The 21877-nt window shown below is 43.3% G+C and overlaps 1 protein-coding gene across 2 annotated transcripts; it reads left to right on the forward strand.

Moving 5' to 3' along the window:
- Window positions 1-6435: 6435 nt before the first annotated feature.
- Window positions 6436-10132, forward strand: LOC140824596 (bidirectional sugar transporter SWEET4-like). Of its 2 annotated transcripts, none has more exons than XM_073186168.1 (7): window positions 6436-6464; window positions 7452-7503; window positions 8539-8575; window positions 8956-9172; window positions 9271-9432; window positions 9531-9653; window positions 9744-10132. In XM_073186168.1, the coding sequence occupies exons 2-7, from the start codon at window positions 7455-7457 to the stop codon at window positions 9906-9908; spliced, it is 753 nt and encodes a 250-aa protein (XP_073042269.1). In that variant the 5' UTR covers window positions 6436-6464; window positions 7452-7454; the 3' UTR covers window positions 9909-10132. The 2 variants fall into 2 exon arrangements, with proteins under 2 accessions (XP_073042269.1, XP_073042268.1); XM_073186167.1 differs by having other exon boundaries at window positions 6441-6464; window positions 7397-7503.
- Window positions 10133-21877: the final 11745 nt, after the last annotated feature.

The raw sequence follows: 21877 nt of genomic DNA on the forward strand, positions 1-21877 counted from the left end.
ATTACTTGTCTCAAAGATCGGGAAAAATCAGAGATCTCGTGGGCGGGATCGCATCAAGTAGTATCAGAGCCAGGTTTTTGATTCAAGTAAGAGTATCCATTCAATTCTTCGTAGGATTTTCAATACCAATTTTTGTGCAGCGATTTCTACGGATTTGTTGAAAAAAAAAATAAAATAAAATTCGCGGTTACTGTTCATCGCCGACACTATTCATCAAACGGTTACTATTCATAGTGGCGGAACAACTGTTCATAGCGGCGGAAAAACTGTTTATTGCCGGAATCACTATTCATTTCCGGAATTACTATTCATTACCGATTTTACTGTTCACCGACGGGTACTTATATATAGTTAACAAAACCCTAAATAAAAATTGCATATTTAAAGATATCAAATCTACTTGACAAAATAATTAAAACTCTAAAATAGGAAAATAAATATCCGCCAAAACTAAAGGGCACAGACCCCGTGTATGCCTCCGGGTAAGGGTCCGTGTAGGCTCTGTAAAATTACTCTCCGGAAAACAATGGACACGGACCCCGTGCTCGGGTCCGTGTAGACTCGGGTTTCTCCTTCTCGACTGTACTGGGCACGGACCCCGTGTGCAGGTCCGTGCTTGGGTCCGTGCAGCCTCGGGTCTTTTGAACAATGCTTGAATAATGTCCTTTGGCTTTTCCCACGCACTCCCATGCATCACGAGACCTACTTCCTTGCTCATCAATCCTTGTAGGGCCTCTTTGAACTTCCTTAGCCGTCCTTTGAACGTCATGCCCGGCCAGATTCACATCAGTGACACGTTAGGCTAAGACATATTTTCCAAAGAAGGATCCACAAGCTAGTAGGAGAGGGCATGTTTGACTCGTCGGACATAAACTCTCTATGAGAGGTGCGAGTCCTGTCTGAAAGGAAAAATGACCAAGGCCCATTTCCTAGGGAAAGTGGAACGTGCACATAATCTGTTGGATTTGATCTATACATATGTGTGTGGCCCGCTAAGTGTTAGCACGAGATTTGGTCATTTCTACTTCATTACTTTTACCAATGACCATTGGAGGTTTGGGTATGTGTATTTAATAAAATACAAGTCTGAAGCCTTTGAAAAGTTCAAAGAATTCAGAGCAGAAGTAGAGAAACAATTAGGAAAGAGTATTAAAACACTACGATTAGATCGAGGTGGAGAATACTTGAGTACTGAGTTTCAATACTACTTTAACGAGAAGAGGATTCTCTCACAGTGGACTCCGTCTGCCGCAGGCCAGTTGTATGGTGTGTCAGAATGTTGTAATCGGACGAGATGGACATGGTTCGATCTATGATGGGATTTACTGAGTTTTCGCCTTCCCTTTGGGGATATGCGCTTGAAACAGTGACAAGGTTGTTGAATCAAGTCCATACAAATGCAGTGAATAAAACTCCATATGAGATATGGATGGGAAAGCCGCCCAAATATTCATATCTAAGAATATGGGGATGTCTTGCTTACGTGAAGCAGACAGTGAGAGATAAATTGGATAGTAGAGCCAAATTGTGCTACTTTGTGGGATATCCAAAGAACTCTGTTGGATAATACTTCTATTATCCTAGTGAAACAAAGGTATTTGTTTCAAGGAATGCCACATTTTTGGAGAAGGAGTTTCTATTAGATAGAAAAGGTGAAATGATATAACTCGATGAGATTCGAGAACCTCCCACTACACAAATAGTAGAATCCACACCCCAAGAGGTAATCAAATAAACACAAACTCCTAGAAGATCCGAAAGGGTCTCAAGGCCGCCTAATAGGTTGATCATGCTTCTTGAAGAAGGCCAAGGTGAGTCCATGCCTGGATGTTATCCAAGAAATTTCAAGGAAGAATTGTCTGATGCCGATTCATCTAAATAGCTTGAAGTCATGCAGTCCGAGATGGACTTCATGTATTCGAACCAAGTATGGTCCTTAGTAGATCCACCTAATGGAATTGTTCCCATATGATGCAAATGGATTTAGAAAAGGAAACTTGGAGCGGATGGGAAGGTGGTGACCTTCAAAGCTAGATTGGTAGCAAAAAGATATACTCAAAGGCAAGGTATTGACTATGAGGAAACCTTTTCTCCAATCGCAATGTTCAAGTCCATTAGGATAGTGCTAGCCATAGCAGCATGATATGACTATGAAATATGGAAGATGGATGTGAAGACAACATTACTTAATGAGGAGATTAAGGAAGAGATTTACATGTCTCAACATGAAGGATTCACATTAATAGGAAGTATGCACAAAGTATGCAAACTCAGATATCCATTTATAGACTCAAACATGCATCAATGAGCTGGAACCTCAGATTTGACAACACTATCAAAGAGTTTGATTTTGTCAAAAATCCTGAGGAACCTTGTGTATACAAAAAGGTTAGTGGGAGTGCAGTGACATTCCTAATGCTTTATTTTGATGACATACTACTCATTGGGAATGATATAGGGATGTTGCAGTCAACTAAAGTATGGTTAGCTGGTAAGTTCTCTAGAAGGATATGGGTGAAGCATCATATGTATTAGGAATACAGATCTATAGGGATAGATCAAAGAGAATGTTAGGCCTCACCCAATCCACATATATCGATGCCATACTGAGGAAATTTTTTATGGAGGAGTCCATGAGAGGATATCTCCCAATGACTCATGGTGTGAATCTATTCAAGTCTATGTTCCATAAGACTAATGAAGAGATAGAAACCATGAGCCTCATTCCATATGCGTCTGCCATAGGCAGTATTATGTGTGGTATGATATCTACTCGACCTGACATTGCATATGCACTGAGTGATGCAACCCGATATCAGTCGAATCCTAGTACACTGCATTGCAAAGCAGTGAAGAACATTCTTAATTACTTGAGAAGAACTAAGAATTTGTTCTTGGTATACGGGAATGGAGAACTAAAATTGGAAGGCTACACTGATTCTAGGTTCCAATCAGATGTGGATGATTCGAAATCGACCTCTAGATTTGTATTCATGCTCAATGGTGGTGCTGTCTCTTGGAATAATTCCAAGCAAGACACTACAGCGGATTCAACCATTGAGGCATAATACATAGCTGCATCGGTTGCAGCTAAGGAGGGTGTTTGGATGAAGAATTTCATCCAATAGTTGGGTGTCATTCCTCAAATAGTTGATCCAGTCTCGGTCTACTGTGAGAACAATGGTGCCGTAGCGCAAGCGAAGGAACCAAGGTCTCATCAGCGATCCAAACATATACTGAGAAAGTTCCACATAATCCAGGAGATTGTGGGAAGAGGAGACATATCAGTAAAGAAAGTCTCCTCCGCAGATAACGTTGTTGATCCACTGATGAAGCCCCTGCCAGGACCATTGTTTGATAAGCATCGCGAAGCAATGGGTCTAAGATCTTTGGGTAGTCGGATATAAGGCAAGTGGGAGATTGTTAGAGTAGGTACCCGACAAGCCAACATGTGGCTAGGGCTTTTATTGACTCTAATGCAAAACAATCTTTATTTTAATAATATTTTATGATTTTATTCGATTATGGCATTATACTATATCTGTATACCCATGCAAGCTGCATAGATAAAGTCCTTGAATATACAATAGGTACCATGAGGTCTGCGTCACAACGTAAGATCATGAAACTCATTAGGAAGTGTACCGTATATTCTAAACAGGTTCCTAGTCGATCAGCCACCTAAAACAAGGAAAAAGGTCGCTCGAGCTTGAGACTAGCATTTGTGGTGTAAATGTCATGTTTCATTGGCAAGGCATGGAGATGTCCATTCACACAGATGGGTGATCATATGATGATGCACTGAACAACCCTCCCTCGGGCTATCCAAGTGGTTCCCACTTAACGAGTGGAATAGTCCGTAGTATGGTTGTACACCATTAGTCCTTTGACCCGGGACAATGTATGGGCTATACGTACTAGCATGCACTTTGATCCGTTTACTGACTCCATCGAGGGTCATCAGGTGGCGAGGTTGGGTGTAGTTTCGAAATACGTAGGAGCAAATGCATTGTAGCCTGGGATTCACCGTTCGCCTACGGGTGAAGATATCCTATGTGATCTAGTCGAGTTAATATTGCAAGGAGTCTCTGGCAAGAGCAAGAAATGTGTTTTAGGGAAATGTGTTTTCCTAGTTGCACATACCATACAACTATTAGTACTCAAAGATAAATCGCATCGTTATCGAATTCATATGCAACTCTCGATATACCAATGGTTGCATATTCGATCGGGATATACTTTGTGGAAGGGACCGTACTGTACGGTAACCATGACTAAAGGTTCTTGCATGCACTATCAGTGATACCTAGGGGATAATGGGGCGATGCTACTAGACGCTCTTACCATGATCCGATGGGTGCAATCAGAAATGAGTTCTGACATTCTTGATCAAGGAGTTGATGAAAAGAATGGGGGTAAATTCGAATCAGAATAAATTTTATTCTGAATCACATGGAGATGTGTACCCACGGCTAGCTCTATCCCTGAACCATTGAGGGTCACACAAGTATCGGATTCTGTGTTCCCGTTGAGATAGTCAAATTTCAAAGAGTTGCAATTTGGCGACTATAGTTTGATGGAGATCAAACAAGAAGCTTATAAAGGAGTTTATAAGCCGATTCCATAGGATGAAAGAAATGGAAGTTAGCATGATTGCTAAATAAGGAAGGAGAGTGGAACTGCCTGTATTGTGAAGGAGTTAACTAAAACTGCCAGCTGTCAAATATGGTAACTGCCATATATGGCAAGTTCTAAATTTGGCAAATGAAAATTTTGATATTCGAAATTTTCAATTGTCATTATATGAACAAGATTTGTATCCTTGACACATCGACGCTCTCGGATCGTCGTTCGGGGTTATAATTAGTTCGAAATCATTTATTTAGTGAATGGAGAATTTACTAATTAAATGATTGTGCTAGTAGTGGTGACTACTAACATGCACAAATTCTCATATATGTTCTAGAGGAGTCTAAAATTAAATTAACCAAGGAGTTAATTTATTAATTAAATAATGATTATTTAATTTAATTAATATACATATATATATTTTATACGGTGATATAAAATATGTGTATATAATATTATTATATCATGTATTATTAAATGTTAATAATTACATTATATATTAATTATATGAGAGTTTTAATATAATGAAATTATTAGAGTCCTTGTGGGAGAGGGACTCCGAATTAGATTAGAAGTCTCACTCTATAAATACAACATTAGGTTCATTAATCGTTGATGATGAATTTTTCACAAAAACACAAGAAAAACTCCTTCCTTTCTCCCTTGAAACCTACGGCCATCCCCTCTTGATTGTTGAAATTTTTGGCCACAAAAACAAATGTGATTTGTTTAATTGTTGATTAAAATCAATAATTAATTGTTAATTATTTGTTAATGATCAATTAGAACAAATCCATGATGATAAATGACGGAATTCTCGGCCAACAAAACTTCTTTTCGGAAAATCAATTTCGGACATCAAGAGTCTTCCACCGTCGTGCTGTCGTCGCTGCACCATCTCCGGATTTTGGAAATTCAGAGGCTACAGTCTCAACGCACAAATCATTTGTGATTTCTAGTGCAATCCAAGCGAGAAACAAAGTTTTTGATCATGGACCTAATTAGGCAATCAAATTTGAAGAGTCGTTCGTAGGAATTTACAAGAAGGGCTATCTCTGCTTAAACACCGGAATAGTTTGGAGTCCAAGCGTTAAGAACGCAAAGGTATAATTCTAAACGCCCTATGAATGTTTTTGAACACACGACGCTCAAGCAAAAATATTTAAACTTCCGCTGCGTCTTGGGTGCGAGAATACGATGTCCCAACAAAAATCACATGGGATATTCTGTTATAACTAAATTCTGTAGACACTATCCACATCCAAACGTATTTGTATTGCCCATATATATGAGCATCAGCTCTGCAGGAAAGATATATATCCATAGCTGCGACGTATGCATGAAGATCAACAACTCGAGGGAATAATTGATGCAGAGTACTCCATTAGTAAGCTTTTTTCCCCGTCTATCATTTTTTGCGTTATAGTTTGTTCGCTATTTGTTTATTGGGAAATGTCTTAGGATCAATCATCCATTGTTATGGAGAGTTGAGTCGCAATTTGTGTGAAAGTTGTCCAGATTTGAATTTATTCTGCAGGTCTAATGTTCGTTTTCTGCGTGATACCAAACGTATGTCCTGCGGGAAAGTTCAGGAGTATGAGCGAGGAACGAGGTGAACTAACGCAAACGACAGCAGAACTGAACAGGGCTGTGAGATTTGCTGCAGGTAAGTTCGGGGTAGATTCGGATAGTTTCTGCCACCCGATTTCAAGTTCGTTCGATTTTGAATTCAGTAATAATGTGTTAACTTTGTTGTAGTGTGAAAATATCAGGTCCAACGGTGCAAACGATATGAGGTGCGCGAACTGCTGCTTCGTAGAATTCTTGACAGCAAGGTGAGAATGTCTTGGAATTCAGTCTGCTTTGGGATGTTTTGGTGTTCGGTTGTTTAGTATTGATGATGTAGTTTACTAGCATGCTTAGGATTAATTAAGTGATAGAATTTATTCAAAATTTGAAGATATAGATTAATAATTTGGAAAAGTGGGAGCACTAGCTAGGGATAACAATGGGTCGGTTTCGGGTATGATTTTATGCCTCTGTCTCGATTCCAATTTATTGTATCAACCTTCATCCCTATCCCCATCCTGGTCGAATATTTAATTTCATCCATATCTCCATATCATTGGAGGACAGAGTATCCGTACCTTATTACAATATCATATTAACACATGAAATTGTAATTTTTAATGCATATTTACCAAATTTTTAATAAAACAATAGAAAAAATTAAAGATAAAAAGTATCAAACTAAACATCATAAAAGAAATAAAAAAAATTATTTCTTGGGCACTTCATGTGCATATAAAGTTTTTAATCAATATTTGCATCAACTTTATTTTGGTCATGAATATTTGATTTTGCCAAACGTGCCATTAGTCATTCATGCAATTTAATGAAGGTGATTAATGTCACGTGCCGTGACCCCCATGAAATATAAACTTTTATGCCGTGAATTTTAATTTCTTGCAATCATAAAATCCTCACTATAAAATAAGAACTATCTAAAATTGTATGATTCTTTTACTTATTGTTTAAATCACCAAAGTATTTGTTTTAAAAGTCTTTAACAGAATAAGGTGAAAATTGATATTTGCGTCCATTCGAATTCGACTCTAATTACAAAACCATGAAAATCAAGTTTATTTAGGAATCTGTAATTATAATTTCACATGGACTCAAACTGTTGCGCCCTCCCTATATATTAGGGTACCTCACTCTTATTTTCTCCTATCAGCTTTCAACTTTTCTCTCTGCAGTATATCAGTTTCAGGTGTTTAGAGTTTAATTAAGTTTTACGTCTGATCAATATTTTTGTTGAGAAGATGACTTACGCCGGACAAGCTCTTGCTCGCACAATCATCGGCATCATCGGTTCGTCTCGTTTTCATGCTTTCTCCGATCGTATATATGCCAATCTTGTTCTCTTATTGATTATTTAAGGAGTACTAGGCTTGATTAACAGTCTGATCATAATCTTTCGAGCTAGTCACGTTATTATTTTTCTTGATCGTTAGAACAATCGATTTTTACGTTGATTAGAAGGAGCCGCCTCCAAATTGTTCCAATCCGACTCAAGTAATGTTAGAGCCGATTCGTTTATCAATTTTCACGAGGCTAATTGTATGCGTATTGTGTGTAGTTCATGTGTGTTAAATACATGTATTGCGTGTCTCCTGTGTTCTGGTATACGTACATCTCTCTCATATTTGTTGCAATTCGTTACGCGCACATAAGCACAATTTGCGTGTATGCCGGAAGTTTGAAAGCCGTTCATGGTGCATGTTAATATATGATTTGATGAATTTTGTGTTTCCGCGAACTTAGATTGAATTATTTGAGTTTCGTCGGGCATATAAAAAAATTTAATTAATGTGTATCTAACTTGTTTGAATTTGTGCGATTTATTTTTCCAAAAGAGTGCGTTAAAAATTATTCATGTATTTTTGGTGGGATTCTACTTCTCTTTAATGGGAAAACAAAATTTGAAAAAAGGGCATGAATTGCTAAACAAATCAAGCCAACAAATCATGTATGTGTTTTTGTGGAATTTTATGGCAAATTAGAGGTGAACCACTATAAATTTTGATGTTTATATGTTACTTGTGATGTTATGGTGCGATGATATCCCAATATAAATAACAAATTATGTATGTGTGTTTATGGTGAAATTTTATGGCAAATTATAATTTGAAAAATAAAGTGTCAATTACCCTAATGTCGATAAAAAATTATTTGAATTTTGAAAGTATCAAATTAGTTGCAAGAATTATCTTGGGATGAAAAGAATTAAATCTTGTAGATTTGGTTTCGACATTATCCTGATCCATTTATATTTTCTTTAAATATTTATTTTAAAAAAATTCGATTTTGCCTAACTATCCATCCTTGAAATTTTTTTTTTTGCAGGCAATGTTATATCTTTTGGTCTCTTCATCTCTCCAGCGTAATCTCTTCTCTCATGTTAATCAAATTTGATTTTATGTATTCAAAGCTCTACCCTCCCAAAAGAGTCATGAATTGTTTTAAGTGAAATAATATGATCGAAATCATATTATAATGATAAAAATTCATAATTGGCACAACTTCTCTTTTTCTTAGATATATAAAATAGAACTTGTCTTTCTTCTTAATGATTTATTAAATAAAATAAAAAAGTTTCCCAAAATGTCAGTTGCTTGATTTATTTTATTGTAATCTGACTTACTGCATCGAAAAACTTAGGAATATACATGACAATATTCTCGAAATTTTGATTAAAAAAACATCCTTTTTAATTATTTTGATGTGATAAACTATTAATTTATTCAAAACTCTATATTATAGGCCAACCTTCAAGAGGATATGGCAGAATAAGAGTACGGAGGAATTCCATCCATACCCCTATCTTCTCTGTGTGCTCAACTGTTTATTCTGGGTCTTCTATGGGTTACCCGTCGTTCATCCCGATAGCACGCTCGTCATAACTATCAACGGCATCGGCCTGGCCTTGGAGTTGATTTACCTCACCATTTTCTTCGCCTACACCAGCAAAAGGAACAGGGTGAGTGATTTTACATAGATGAACAAAATCGATTCATTCTGCCAAAAAACCATTGTGGGTCAAGCGAATTTACTGATATATATCTTTATTTCTTTCAGAAAATCATAGGAGCTTTTCTACTTGGAGAGGCAGCGTTGGTTGGGACCATAGCAGCAGTCACGCTTCTTTGCTTCCACACACACAGCAAGAGATCAACTTTTGTGGGGATCATTTGTGTGCTTGCTGGTATTATGATGTACGGCTCCCCTCTCTCCATCATTGTAAGTTTCTTCACACTCCTTTCTTCCGGTTAATTGATCATCGAATTTCACATTCGTTTAGATTAATGGATTGCTTGCATGTTTTTGGCTCTCGACAGAAAAAGGTTGTCCAAACTAAGAGCGTGGAATTCCTGCCATTCTGGCTTTGCTTGGCTGGATTTGTAAACGGGATCGTATGGTTTACTTACGCTAACCTCAAGACCTTGGATTTGTATATCGCTGTAAGTTAGTTCCATGTTCTAGCTACAAGAATTTCGTATAAATTATTTCTTATTCAACGGAAAACTAATTAGTGCTAATTATACATACAGACTGGAAACGGAATTGGAGCGGTACTGGGATTGGTGCAACTCTCTGTGTACGCTTATTACAAGCTTTACGGCAAACCGAAGGTTCGCGACGATGCTAAGCCAGCGGGAGAGGTGCAGCTCCAGACCTCCACAGCACACCGGGGCGTGGCCTCGCTGCCAGTTTGAAACAAGAACTTTTCTTGGTTTTGCTGCGGATATTTTCTATTGCACTTTTACTCTTATTTTCCCCATATCGGGTAGATTTTCGATTGCACTCTGATAATTCTATTCCACTTTGCTATCATTGGTTGGGTGGATTTTTCTTTTAATCGTTTTTATTATCGGATTTGATGAGACTTCATAAATTTTTCTTTTGGATTTTGCTTTCATTCGTTTTTGTTTTGGATTTGACGAGACTTCATAATTTTTTTCTTTATTTCTTCGTGGTGGTGGTGTTATTATTATTAGTATTATTATTTCCTTGTTAATTTATTCGTTATGTTAGGATCGGGTGATTTTTAAATGAGTGAATAAACAATCACACTAGCTTATTAAAAATAATTCGATTTGATTAACAATTTGAATTTTCTCGCTAAGTCAATATCAGTTAGCTAATCAGAAAAATTATGTGCAGGCAGTAAGCTAAACTGACAGACTGAACACTAAAAAATGACTAAGTAAGAAAAACAGGTGGGTATCAAAGGTAAGCAGACTGAAACAAAAATAACACAAATGTTTCTCAATGTTTGGATATTTGAATAACTCACGTCTCTTGGGATTCGGGTTTTCTTGTATCCAAACGTAACAGAAGTTTTAAAAATTTTAAATTTTGACATTCAAAATTATTGTTTGAGCACTCGTACGGTCTTAATAAACATTCATATAGGCGTTTGAAACTTTTACTTTTAGTGAAATATTCACTTGACTCATCCAATTATTCCGGGATTAGCGGAGATAGCTCTTGCTGTATTCCCTATGAACTTTCTTCGAGGCTCCTTTCTTCAATCTTTCTATGAAGTCCACGACTAGATCAATTGTTCATCTTCTAAATTGCACTAGAAATTTAGAAGGATTTTACGTTGAGATTGAAGAACAGGTTGACGGCTCAGATCTTCAATTGATTTGAAGTGGCCGAAAACAAGGAGAGTAGGATGAGATGATTTTCGAAAATCCCTTGGCTTGGAGGCTAGGGTTTTCGAATATTATGATTATGAAAACTATATAACCCTGAACCTAATACACACACATATTGTATAACCCGTAAATCAGACTACGTATAAGCCATGCATAATTAATATTGCTTAAATTTTAATGATTTTTATACATGAGAATTTAAATTCTTTTCTTTAAATTTAATTATTTTATGCAGTAATTTAGTTGTTATCTTTTCAATTAAATAAATGAGGCCGGACTGGAGTTGGAGTATTGAGATAAAATTTAATATTAAGAAAACATTCCTAGAATTTATTTAAGATAAATAATAAGTTATTTTAATGTAAAAAAAGTCTAAGGAATTATTTAAGTAATTTGAGATAAGTAGTAAATAAGTTCATTTAGGTTCAATAATTAATTTATTAATTCACTAAAATATTTAATGGGTAGATAAAACACTAAATATTTAAAATTCAATAATTAAGAAATATTTTCCCTCCATTTTATTCAATTTTCGGCCACTACCCTTTAAGATTTAATTAATTTTTCAACTCTCAATTTTGTATATCTTTCCTTATCCCTTCATGGTAGAATAATTCCTTCCACTTTAAATCCTCAATAATTATTAATTAACTAATTTTCCTACCCCATCTATTTAGTAGAAAAATCGGCCATCACCCTTTCTAGATTCAAAATATTTGACAACTCATTTCCCTTGATTCATTTCCTTGATCCATTCTTGGTAGATAATCCCTAACCTTTTAATCATCTATAATTATTAAATAAGCAATTTCCTCGTGGTGATGCCCCAAGGGAACCCGGGCCCCGGATACAGACCCTGACCCGAGAGGTCCTCAAACTTGGGCAAGATTAGAGCAGGGAGAAAATATCAAAATGCAATTACTTTCATTAAACCGGGGTGAAAAACGGGATTCCGGATCTTCAGACGCCCGGCAAGTTGTGCACTCAGTTATCTGAGGAATTCCCAATGAACTACTTGGCGAGCCACCGCCCAGTGAATAATTAGCCAATACCCGGGGTAAAAACTTCCCGGTCCGAAAAGTACCTCCGAAGCACCCGGGTGGAAGATATCCGGGGAAGAGACACGTTCTGACTACCACGTCTTCCGGACATCACGGAGCCCATCCTCCCACACTCCATGACCAAGTCCACTCCCAGTACATGGCCCACCACTTTGCAACGTGGCCCATGATCTCAAGTCATGGACCACCATCCGAACTTTACGGGCAAGTTATCCACCAGCTTCATCTATAAGTACCCTCCGTTGGTGTTTCACAGAGGTATCGACTCTTCTCTGAATACTCACAAGCACTCACAAATAGTCTTACTTTCGAAGTTTTCCTTTGCGTACATCACTGACTTGAGCGTCGGAGTGGATACGCCGGAACAACTTCCGGCGCTCCCCTAACATTCTGTGGTTTCAGGGTTACTACTCAAATCATCCCGGGCGTTGTCATTCAGGTGACAGGGAGCTCAACCACCCTGGGCCATCAGTAGCTCGTATTAACGTTCGCATATATATCTAAACACTCGACTTGGCAAATCGCCCACCCGGCTACCACCCGATTTGCCCGGTTGACATCATTGGCGCCGTCTGCGGGAAACTGTAGCTGAAGACGTAGATATGGTTACCACTCGTAAAACTACGGGGAACCACTCTGGTCCTCAAAATCCGGAAGGAGGTCAAGAAAATTCGTTGCCCAGTCACCTCCCAGAGGAGTTGGCTCAGTTGATAGCTGCTGCGGTCCAAAAAGCCCTCGCCGAAAGGGGCCTACCTGAACCCAGTCATTCAAAGGAAAATGAGGCAATGGGAGAGTCTCCTCTTGAAAAAGAAAGAGACCGAGAAGAGAATTCCCAGGCGTTTTCCAAAGCTCCTACCTTTTCTATGGTCCAGGAGCTAGAAGATTTAAAGAAGAAAGTGAAAGAGTTGGAAGCTAAAGCAGGGTCATCTCAGGTTTCAGCCCCGGATGCTTCCCAGGGATGCCCTTTCTCCCTGGAGATTGTGAGTGAGCCCCTCCCAGCTCATTTCAAAGCTACCAAAATACGGGAGTATGATGGAAACTCAGACCCTGACGAGCATCTCACCCGGTTTGAGAATATGGCCATGTTACATTGCTACTCTGACAAAATCAAGTGCAAGGTGTTCCTCACCACCCTAGTGGACTCTGCCCAGAGGTGGTTTGAAAAGTTGAAACCCCGGAGCATACAATCTTTTGCAGGTTTCAGAGACACTTTCTTGCACCATTTTAGCAGCAGCAAGAGGTATAAGAAGACTGCCTTTAGCTTATTCGAGGTAAAGCAATCAGGTGATGAATCTCTTCGGGCGTACATTCGCCGGTTCAATAAAGCATCCCTGGAGGTGCCGGCTTGTGCTCCCGAAACCAAAACTACAGCGTTCACTCAGGGACTCAAGGAGGGAGATTTTTTCAGGTCTTTGGTGAAAAAGCAGCCCGGGAATTTTGAGGATCTGCTGTCCCGAGCAGAAAAGTACATAAACATGGAGGAAGCGCAACGGCAGAAGAGGGAGTCCACCCGTCGAGAAAGAAATGATCGAGTCGGGAAAGCTGAGGACAACGCCCGGGGAAATAATCTCGGGCGTTTCTCTAGATACGCCCCCATGAAGCCGCGCAGGGATGAAGGAGTCCATCTTTGCAGCGGTGATCAGGGACCCAAATTATATCGGTCACCTCCAACCCTGCCACACGCTCCCAAGATGTGCTCCTATCATGGAGAATGTGCTCACAGCACAAGTGAGTGCCGACGACTGAAACGGGCCCCTTCCCAGTCGGGCCCCGGGGAGCAGACACAGTTAACAAAGAAGCCCCGGGGGCTCCCGTGGGTAAATAAAGATGCAGGGTACAAACCGGGGGATAAAGGCCAGGTCAGACAAGAAAAAAAAGATAATATCGGTCAAACGTCTCGTGGTCGGGAAAACAGGGACGGAGGAGGGTCGCCCACCCTTGGGGTGATTAAAATGATCTCGGGGGGATCAACGGATGGAGATTCCAACCGGGCCAGGAAAGCACATTCCCGACAAGAGAGTTTTGGAGTGGAGGATGTAGGGAGGGATGAGGGGCCGGTGATCAGTTTTGGTCCCCGGGATCTGCAGGGAGTCAGCCTCCCACACAATGATGCCCTGGTCATCCAAGCGAAGGTGGCAAATTATGACATCCGCCGGATTTTCATCGATTCAGGAAGCTCGGTGAACATTATTTTCCAGGAGGTCTTGGATCAGATGGACTTGGAGGGCTACCAGTTGCAGCCAGTGGAAACGGCATTATTCGGATTTGCTGGCCACACAGTTTACCCCCGGGGGGAAATCACCTTGCCCCTCACAATAGGAGCTGAGGAGCTCAGGAAGACGGTGATGACGGTTTTCACGGTGGTAAGTGCTCCTACCTCTTACAATATCATTTTAGGCAGGCCGGCTATGAACGCTCTCCGAGCTGTAGCCTCGGCTTACCATCAGAAGTTAAAGTTCCCGGTGGGGAACAGAGTTGGAGAAGTAAGGGGAGATCAGCCCTCTTCCCGCAAGTGCTATGCGGAAACCGTCAAAGTTGAAAATAAAAGAGCCCGACGAAGTGGAGAGAGTAGGAGACCAGGGAAGGAGGAGGTGCACTCTATCCAACAGGTATACATGGTGGAAGGGGAGGAGCAGGAGGAAGTAAGCATCTTACCCGGGCAGCCCTTGAAAACAACAAAGATAGCCCGGGATCTTGAGCCAGTGACCCGGGCTCAATTACTACAGTGCCTAGCAAAGAATGCGGATATCTTCGCATGGTCCTCATCAGAATTGATAGGGATCTCCCCCCACGTAGCAGAGCACAAGTTAAATATCATCCCGGGTTCTCGGGCAGTAAAGCAGAGGAAGAGACACTTCGGTCCCGAGAAGGATAAAGTAATTGCCGATCAAGTGGGGGAACTATTGAGGGCCGGGCAGATTAGAGAAATCCAGTTTCTCACCTGGCTATCCAATGTAGTCTTGGTACCCAAATCAGCTGGCAAATGGAGGATGTGTGTTGACTTCAGGGATCTAAACAAAGCCTGCCCAAAAGACTGCTATCCCCTACCCCGGATTGATCAACTGGTGGATTCGACATCGGGGTATGAGTTGCTGTGCTTCATGGATGCCTACCAGGGGTACCATCAGATCCCCTTGGCCCGGGAAGATCAGGAGAAGGTTAGCTTCATTACCTCGGGAGGAACCTTTTGCTATGTGGTCATGCCCTTTGGGTTAAAAAATGCCGGGGCTACATATCAAAGATTGATGGACAAGATATTCACCAAGCAAGCCGGGCGGAATATCGAGGTTTACGTAGACGATATCTTGGTGAAATCTCGGGCACACAATGAGCTCATCCCAGACCTCGAAGAGACTTTTTCTACTCTCCGAGAGTATGGGGTGAGGTTAAACCCAGCCAAATGCACATTTGGAGTTAAGAGTGGCAAGTTCCTTGGGTTCATGGTCACCGAGAGAGGAATTGAGGTCAATCCGGAGAAAGTCAGGTCTATTACTGAAATGGCATCCCCAAAATCAGTCAAGGATGTACAGAGGCTCACAGGGAGAATCGCCGCCTTATCACGCTTTATTTCTCGATCTGCACACCGGAGTTACCCTTTCTTCCAAGCCCTAAGGAGAGCCAAAGAGTTTGGCTGGGATGAAAAATGTGAGAAGGCTTTCAAAGAATTGAAGAATCACCTAGCCGGGCTCCCTGTCCTTGAGAAGCCTGGACCCGGAGAGAAACTTTGGGTGTACCTTTCGGCTACCGAATATGCTGTCAGCTCTGTACTGATCCGAGAAGAAGGTACTGATCAAAGGCCGGTCTATTATGTGAGTCACGCACTCAAAGGGCCCGAGGTTAGATATACCGAAGTAGAGAAGGTGGCTCTGGCCCTGATAATTACAGCACGAAAACTTCGCCCGTACTTCTTGTCTCATCCTATCACGGTGCTGACCAATACCCCTCTCGGGAGAATCATGACTCAGCCAGAGATCTCGGGAAGGCTGGTAAAGTGGACTGTAGAATTGGGAGAGTATGACATCGAGTACCAACCCCGGAAGGCGATTAAAGCCCAGGCCTTGTCAGATTTTATCACTGAGATGATTGTCCCCGATATCGAGGGAATTTGGAGGATATTTGTAGACGGGGCTTCCGGCAAAGATGGCAGCGGGGTGGGAGTACTATTGATATCACCCACCGAGGAAAAAATACAGTTGGCAGTTAAGTTGGACTTCCGGGCCTCCAACAATGAAGCAGAGTATGAGGCCGTTATCATCGGGATAAAAGCAGCCCGGAATGCTGGAGCTACTCGGGTCATTATTTATACAGATTCGCAGTTGGTAGCCCAACAAGTAAAGGGAGCGTATGAGGTCCGGGAGGAGAAGTTTGTAAAATACTTGACTATCATCAGGGAGTTATCAGCATATTTCATAGATTGGAGCGTAGAGCAGATTCCCCGAGAGAAAAATACTGAAGCCGATGCCCTGGCAAAAATGGCGGCTTCACTTACTGACTATCGGGAACCGGGTATATCTTACCACACTAGCCTGGTATCCTCAGTGGATACCGAGCCTCCTAAAACCCGGGAAGATGATTGGGCCACCCCCATCCTTGACTACATCTCCCGGTCCCATCTACCCGAGGATGCCAAGGAGGCCAGTCAAATCAAAAAGAGAGCAGCTCGTTTTGTTGTGATCAATGACATCCTATACCGGCGGTCTTTCCAAGGTCCCCTTCTCAAGTGTATCTCCGGGGACGAGTCCATTTATGTTCTAAGGGAGATTCATGAGGGCTGCTGCGGAGATCATCTTGGAGCAACCTCCCTGGCTAGGAAGGCTTTGCTCGCTGGATTCTGGTGGCCTACTATGCATCAAGATTCTGCCCGGGTGGTCCGCTCATGTGAGGGATGCCAAAGGTATAGCAACATTAATCACCACCCAACTGCCCTGATGAAGCCTATCCGGGCCTCTTGCCCTTTTGATCAGTGGGGCCTGGATATCGTGGGATCCTTCCCTGTGGCCCGAGCTCAAAAAAAATTTTTGCTCGTAGGGATTGATTACTTCTCTAAATGGGTGGAAGCAGAGCCCTTGGCTAAAATCACGGAGGGAGAGGTTCTTAAATTCCTATGGAAAAATATTGTCTGCAGGTTCGGGATTCCCCGAAAGCTTATATCTGACAACGGCAGGCAATTCCAGGGGAATAAAGTCAGGGCTTGGTGCGAGGAGATGAAGATTACTCAGGCTTTTACCTCAGTTGCTTACCCACAAGCCAATGGGCAGACTGAGGTAACCAACCGCACTATTGTCCAGGCACTCAGAGCTCGATTATACGGAGTTGGAAAAGACTGGGTAGAAGAGTTGCCCAGTGTTCTTTGGGCATACCGTACCACACCTCGAACGGCTACTGGGGAAACACCATTCAGCCTGGTGTATGGTTCTGAAGCAGTGCTCCCGGCCGAGATCGGGCAAACCTCAACCCGGGTGCACGCATATCCGGAGGATAATGATAAGGCCCGGGCCAATGAACTCGATCTCATTGAAGAAAGGAGAGAAAGAGCGGCAATCAAAATGGAGGCTTATCGGCGTCGGGTGATGAAAACTTATAACCAAAGGGTCCGACATCGGGAATTCCAGATAGGAGATATGGTCCTGAAAAAAGCAAATCCGGCTGGAGATGTTGGCAAGCTTGAGGCCCGATGGGAAGGTCCTTACAAGGTGGTGCGCAAAGTTAGCTCAAGCACTTATTATCTTGAAGATGGGCAAGGCCGTCCTCTCAAAAGGCCCTGGAATGCTTTCCATCTTAAGAAATATTTTCCTTAGAAGTTTTTGTAAATCCCTTGTAAATACTTGGCAATAAAAAGCAAGCTTCAGGAAAGTTTATTTTAAAGGGCCCGGGTGGTACCATGCCCCGGCCTCCCTTCAATTTATTATAAAGGGCCCGGGTGGTACCATGCCCCGGCTTCCCCTCAAACAATTTATAAAGGGCCCGGGTGGTACCATGCCCCGGCTTTCCCTTCAGTTTATTATTAAGGGCCCGGGTGGTACCATGCCCCGGCTTCCCTTCAATTTATTATTAAGGGCCCGGGTGGCACCACGCCCCGGCTTTCCCTTCAGTTTATTATTAAAGGGCCCGGGTGGCACCACGTCCCGGCTTTCCCTTCAGTTTATTATTAAGGGCCCGGGTGGTACCATGCCCCGGCTTCCCTTCAGTTTATTATTAAGGGCCCGGGTGGCACCACGCCCCGGCTTTCCCTTCAGTTTATTATTAAGGGCCCGGGTGGTACCATGCCCCGGCTTCCCTCCAATTTATTATTGAGGGCCCGGGTGGCACCACGCCCCGGCTTTCCCTTCAGTTTATTATTAAAGGCCCGGGTGATACCATGCCCTAGTTTCCCTGCAATTCTTATTATTAACAGAGATAAAACAAAGACACACGGATGAATGAGAAAATCCATTAAAAGAGAAATTATTACAACTACCGTAAGAAGAAAAATAAACAAAAATCTAAGGGGCAGTCTCAGGCTCTGAGTCCTCCTCCACCTCGGACTCTTCCTCATCCGGGATCTCTGCACCGTCCTCCGGCAGGGAGCTAGCAGCCCGGACTAAGTCTAGGAGGCTCTTCTTCTCCGGAGGCAGTAGACCTGCTTCTTTCACTTGCCCCTTACATTTATTAAAGCCCGCCTTGAAATAAGGAAAGGCTTTATTAGTCACCAGCTGCTGGAATTCCGCAGTAGCAAGAAAAGCAACCCGCCACTCCTCTTCTAAGGTGGCCCGAGCTGCAAGATTCGCCTCCAGTTCACTCACCCTCTCGGTGGCCAGCACGAAATTATCCAGAGCGTCCCGGGCATCCAAATCTAGCTTTTCAGCTCGGGCCTCCGTCTTCTCCAGTAAAGCCTTCAGCGAAAAGATCTCTGCCCGGGCTTCTCCGATCTGGCCCTGCAAGACATTGATTGTATCTTCCTGGCCCCGTAGTTCCCCCGCATGGAGGTTTTTAAGTTCAGCAATGCGGGCCAGGGAACCTTCATGAAGAGCGGTGGCAGAGGTGACCCGGGCCTCTGTGCTCTCTTGCAGGGCACTCATCTTCTCAAAAGCCACCCTGGCCAGCTGCCCGCTCTGTGAATAAGCAAAAATCACATAAGGAAAAGTATTACCAGTAAAGCAAAGAAGCAGAAGTAAGGGGAGAGAGCATACAGCCAGCGCGAGGTTAAAGCTCTCCAGCATGAGATCCCCGGCCTTCGAAGCCTGTAGGATAGTCTCCTCGGCAGGAGTCACCACCCGCTTCAGTATTTGGAAGCCCATCTTCGAGCTCCCGGCCGAAAATATAGTCCCGGGCATTGCAGGAGGAGTAGTGGTGGCAGGAAGGACCTGAGAGGATCCATCGGGGGACACCGGGGGGACGGGCCCAGACCCCTGAACCATCTGGGTAATCACCCGGGACTCAACACGAACCAGCTCCCGGGCAGCTTTCCTTTTCCTGACAGTCAGAAGGGGCTGGTCCGGAGACTTGTCCCCCTCCTCAATTATAATAACCCCGTGTTCCGAGGGCCCGGTAACCTCGGCAGGAGCTGGGGTCTCCTTTGTAGCAGGCACTTGGAGTACCGGCCTCTCCTCGACCGGGCCTTCAGTGGCCACCCGGGATGAAGACCCCTGATGCTCTCGGGCCCTTTTCTCAGCAGCAGCAGCTTTCCGGGCAGCCTTTTTAGCGGCCTTTTCCTCAGCTATTTTTTGGATGAAGGCCTCTTTCATCTCGGTTTCTGCAAAAGAAATTATACCAGGGAACAACCCATTAAAAACAGGTAAAGCGTAAGGTAAGTAAGGAAATATAAATGGCAAGCAGAGGAAACCTACCGGAGCGGGAGGGGTCAAACTCCTCGATGATGCGATCGGTAGGGTCCTCTATCCTGGGACTCAGCCCGAAGGCCATCAGGAGCTTTTCACTAAGGAGGGCGGAGGAGCTATACACTTTTCCTCCCACCAACTCCTCGCTCAGGGTGTAAGAGTCTAGGGTGCGGTAATTTTCTGGGAGACCGGGCTGAGCGGGGAGGGCAGAAATAAACCCAGCCGGGCACTCGGGAAGACGGGGAAGACGGATATAAAAGAACCGGCGTTTCCAATCCTTGACGGAGGAAGGGATATCTCCGAAAAGTTTGTGGTGAGACCGGGTCTTGAAGGAAAAGGCGTAATCGCCAATATAACAGATAAAGAAAAAATTGAAAAGGGAAGGCTCAAGGGCTATGTCAGGGTACATAGAAATAAGAGTAAAAGAGCAAGTCATCATCCTGATAGCATTAGGATGAAATTGGTTAAGGGGAATACCCAGCAGGGAGGATATCCCGACAAAGAAGGGGTGGAGGGGAAACCGGAGACCATTAGCCACCTGGTCTCGGAAGAAGGTTAGACACCCTTCTGGTGGTTGGTCAGCCCGGTTGCTAGGGCCCGGGATGATGATGTCAAAATTAGGAGGGATGGAGCCAAGAAGACGGATCTCCTCGGCTGATTTGGCTCGAAGGGAGCTGGCCATGGTGGAAAACCACGGCAAGGGGCCAGTAGCAGCAGCCTGGGCTGGAGAAGAAGCAACCCGGGCTGAGGGTTTTGAAGAAGTTGCCTTCTTCTCTTTCTTCTGGAAGCTTGAAGACCCAGCCCCATGGGAAAATTTTAGTTTTTTGGGAGGAGGAGAGGAAATTGGATTTTGGGGGCGGAAAGTAGAAATGGGAGAAGCAGAAACTGATGGGCTATCAAGCAGGGCCTCTTCCTCAAATTCCGAGGAGCCGTGGTAGATCCTACCCGATGTAGAAGAAGTATGAGAAGAAGACATGACAAAGAAAGGGACTTACAAGGATTGTTGTTGAAGAAAAATAGTGGTCGGGACGTCGAGGATGCAGCGGAGTTTGTGCAGAGTTTCGAGACGCGAGAGCTTGAGTTTGCTAAAGAGTAAGGAGTGATGGAGAAGGAGACATATATATAGGAACGGGGAAACGATCTGGGCCGTAGATCTAGCCGTAATCTAAAGGCCCGCATGGGTTCAGAAGAATACACCTGGATCGTGGATCTCCGCCATTGATCTGAATGGATACGGACGAACGGGATGCACCTTGTCAGCTGTGCAGGGCAGGTGAAAGGACGTGTAATCATGAGGGTGTCAGACTGATCGGCTCCTCGGAATATGGAACATCTCCGACCGTTGGGATGAGAGAGAGGGGCACGTGTCATCAGGGCGGTCTGAGTAACATTCCGAGAAGAGAGCCAACATGTTATTATCTCAAGCCCGGGAGGTTTAAGGCCTCGGCATCTTACCATATTAAAGCCCGGGAGGTTTAAGGCCCCGGCATGTTATTATGTTAAGCCCGGGAGGTTTAAGGCCCCGGCATGTTATTATCTCAAGCCCGGGAGGTTTAAGGCCCCGGCATCTTATTATATTAAGCCCGGGAGGTTTAAGGCCCCGGCATGTTATTATGTTAAGCCCGGGAGGTTTAAGGCCCCGGCATGTTATTATGTTAAGCCCGGGAGGTTTAAGGTCCCGGCATGTTATTATCTTAAGCCCGGGAGGTTTAAGGCCCCGGCGTGTTATTATCTTAAGCCCAGGAGGTTTAAGGCCCTGGCATATAACTTTAAGTTCAGGAGGTTTAGACCTCAGTATTTTATCTTAAAAGCCAGTGAAGTTTGAAGAAAATACAAACATACGCGAAATAGAATATTATTAATGGAACCGGCGCCGTATTACAGCTGACATCCTAGAGTCTACACGAGATTGCCACGCAGACATCCAGTGGTGCAATTCAGGGAGTGGGAGATTGGCAAGGGACTCGGTCGCAGCAAGCTTGTTCAGTTGATTCCTTTCCTTCCGCAGCATTGCCTGCAGCAGGACCTGATCAGTGGCTAGCTCTGCCACGCGCGCCACGTGAAATTCCCGCTTGTATCTCCTTGCCAGTGCTCTCTGCGGCCGGGTGAAGGCCAGGCCCTCCTGGTGGGAGCGTACAAGATC

This window comes from Primulina eburnea, chromosome 2 (assembly GCF_022965805.1).
Source record: "Primulina eburnea isolate SZY01 chromosome 2, ASM2296580v1, whole genome shotgun sequence".
NCBI classification, from domain to species: domain Eukaryota; kingdom Viridiplantae; phylum Streptophyta; class Magnoliopsida; order Lamiales; family Gesneriaceae; genus Primulina; species Primulina eburnea.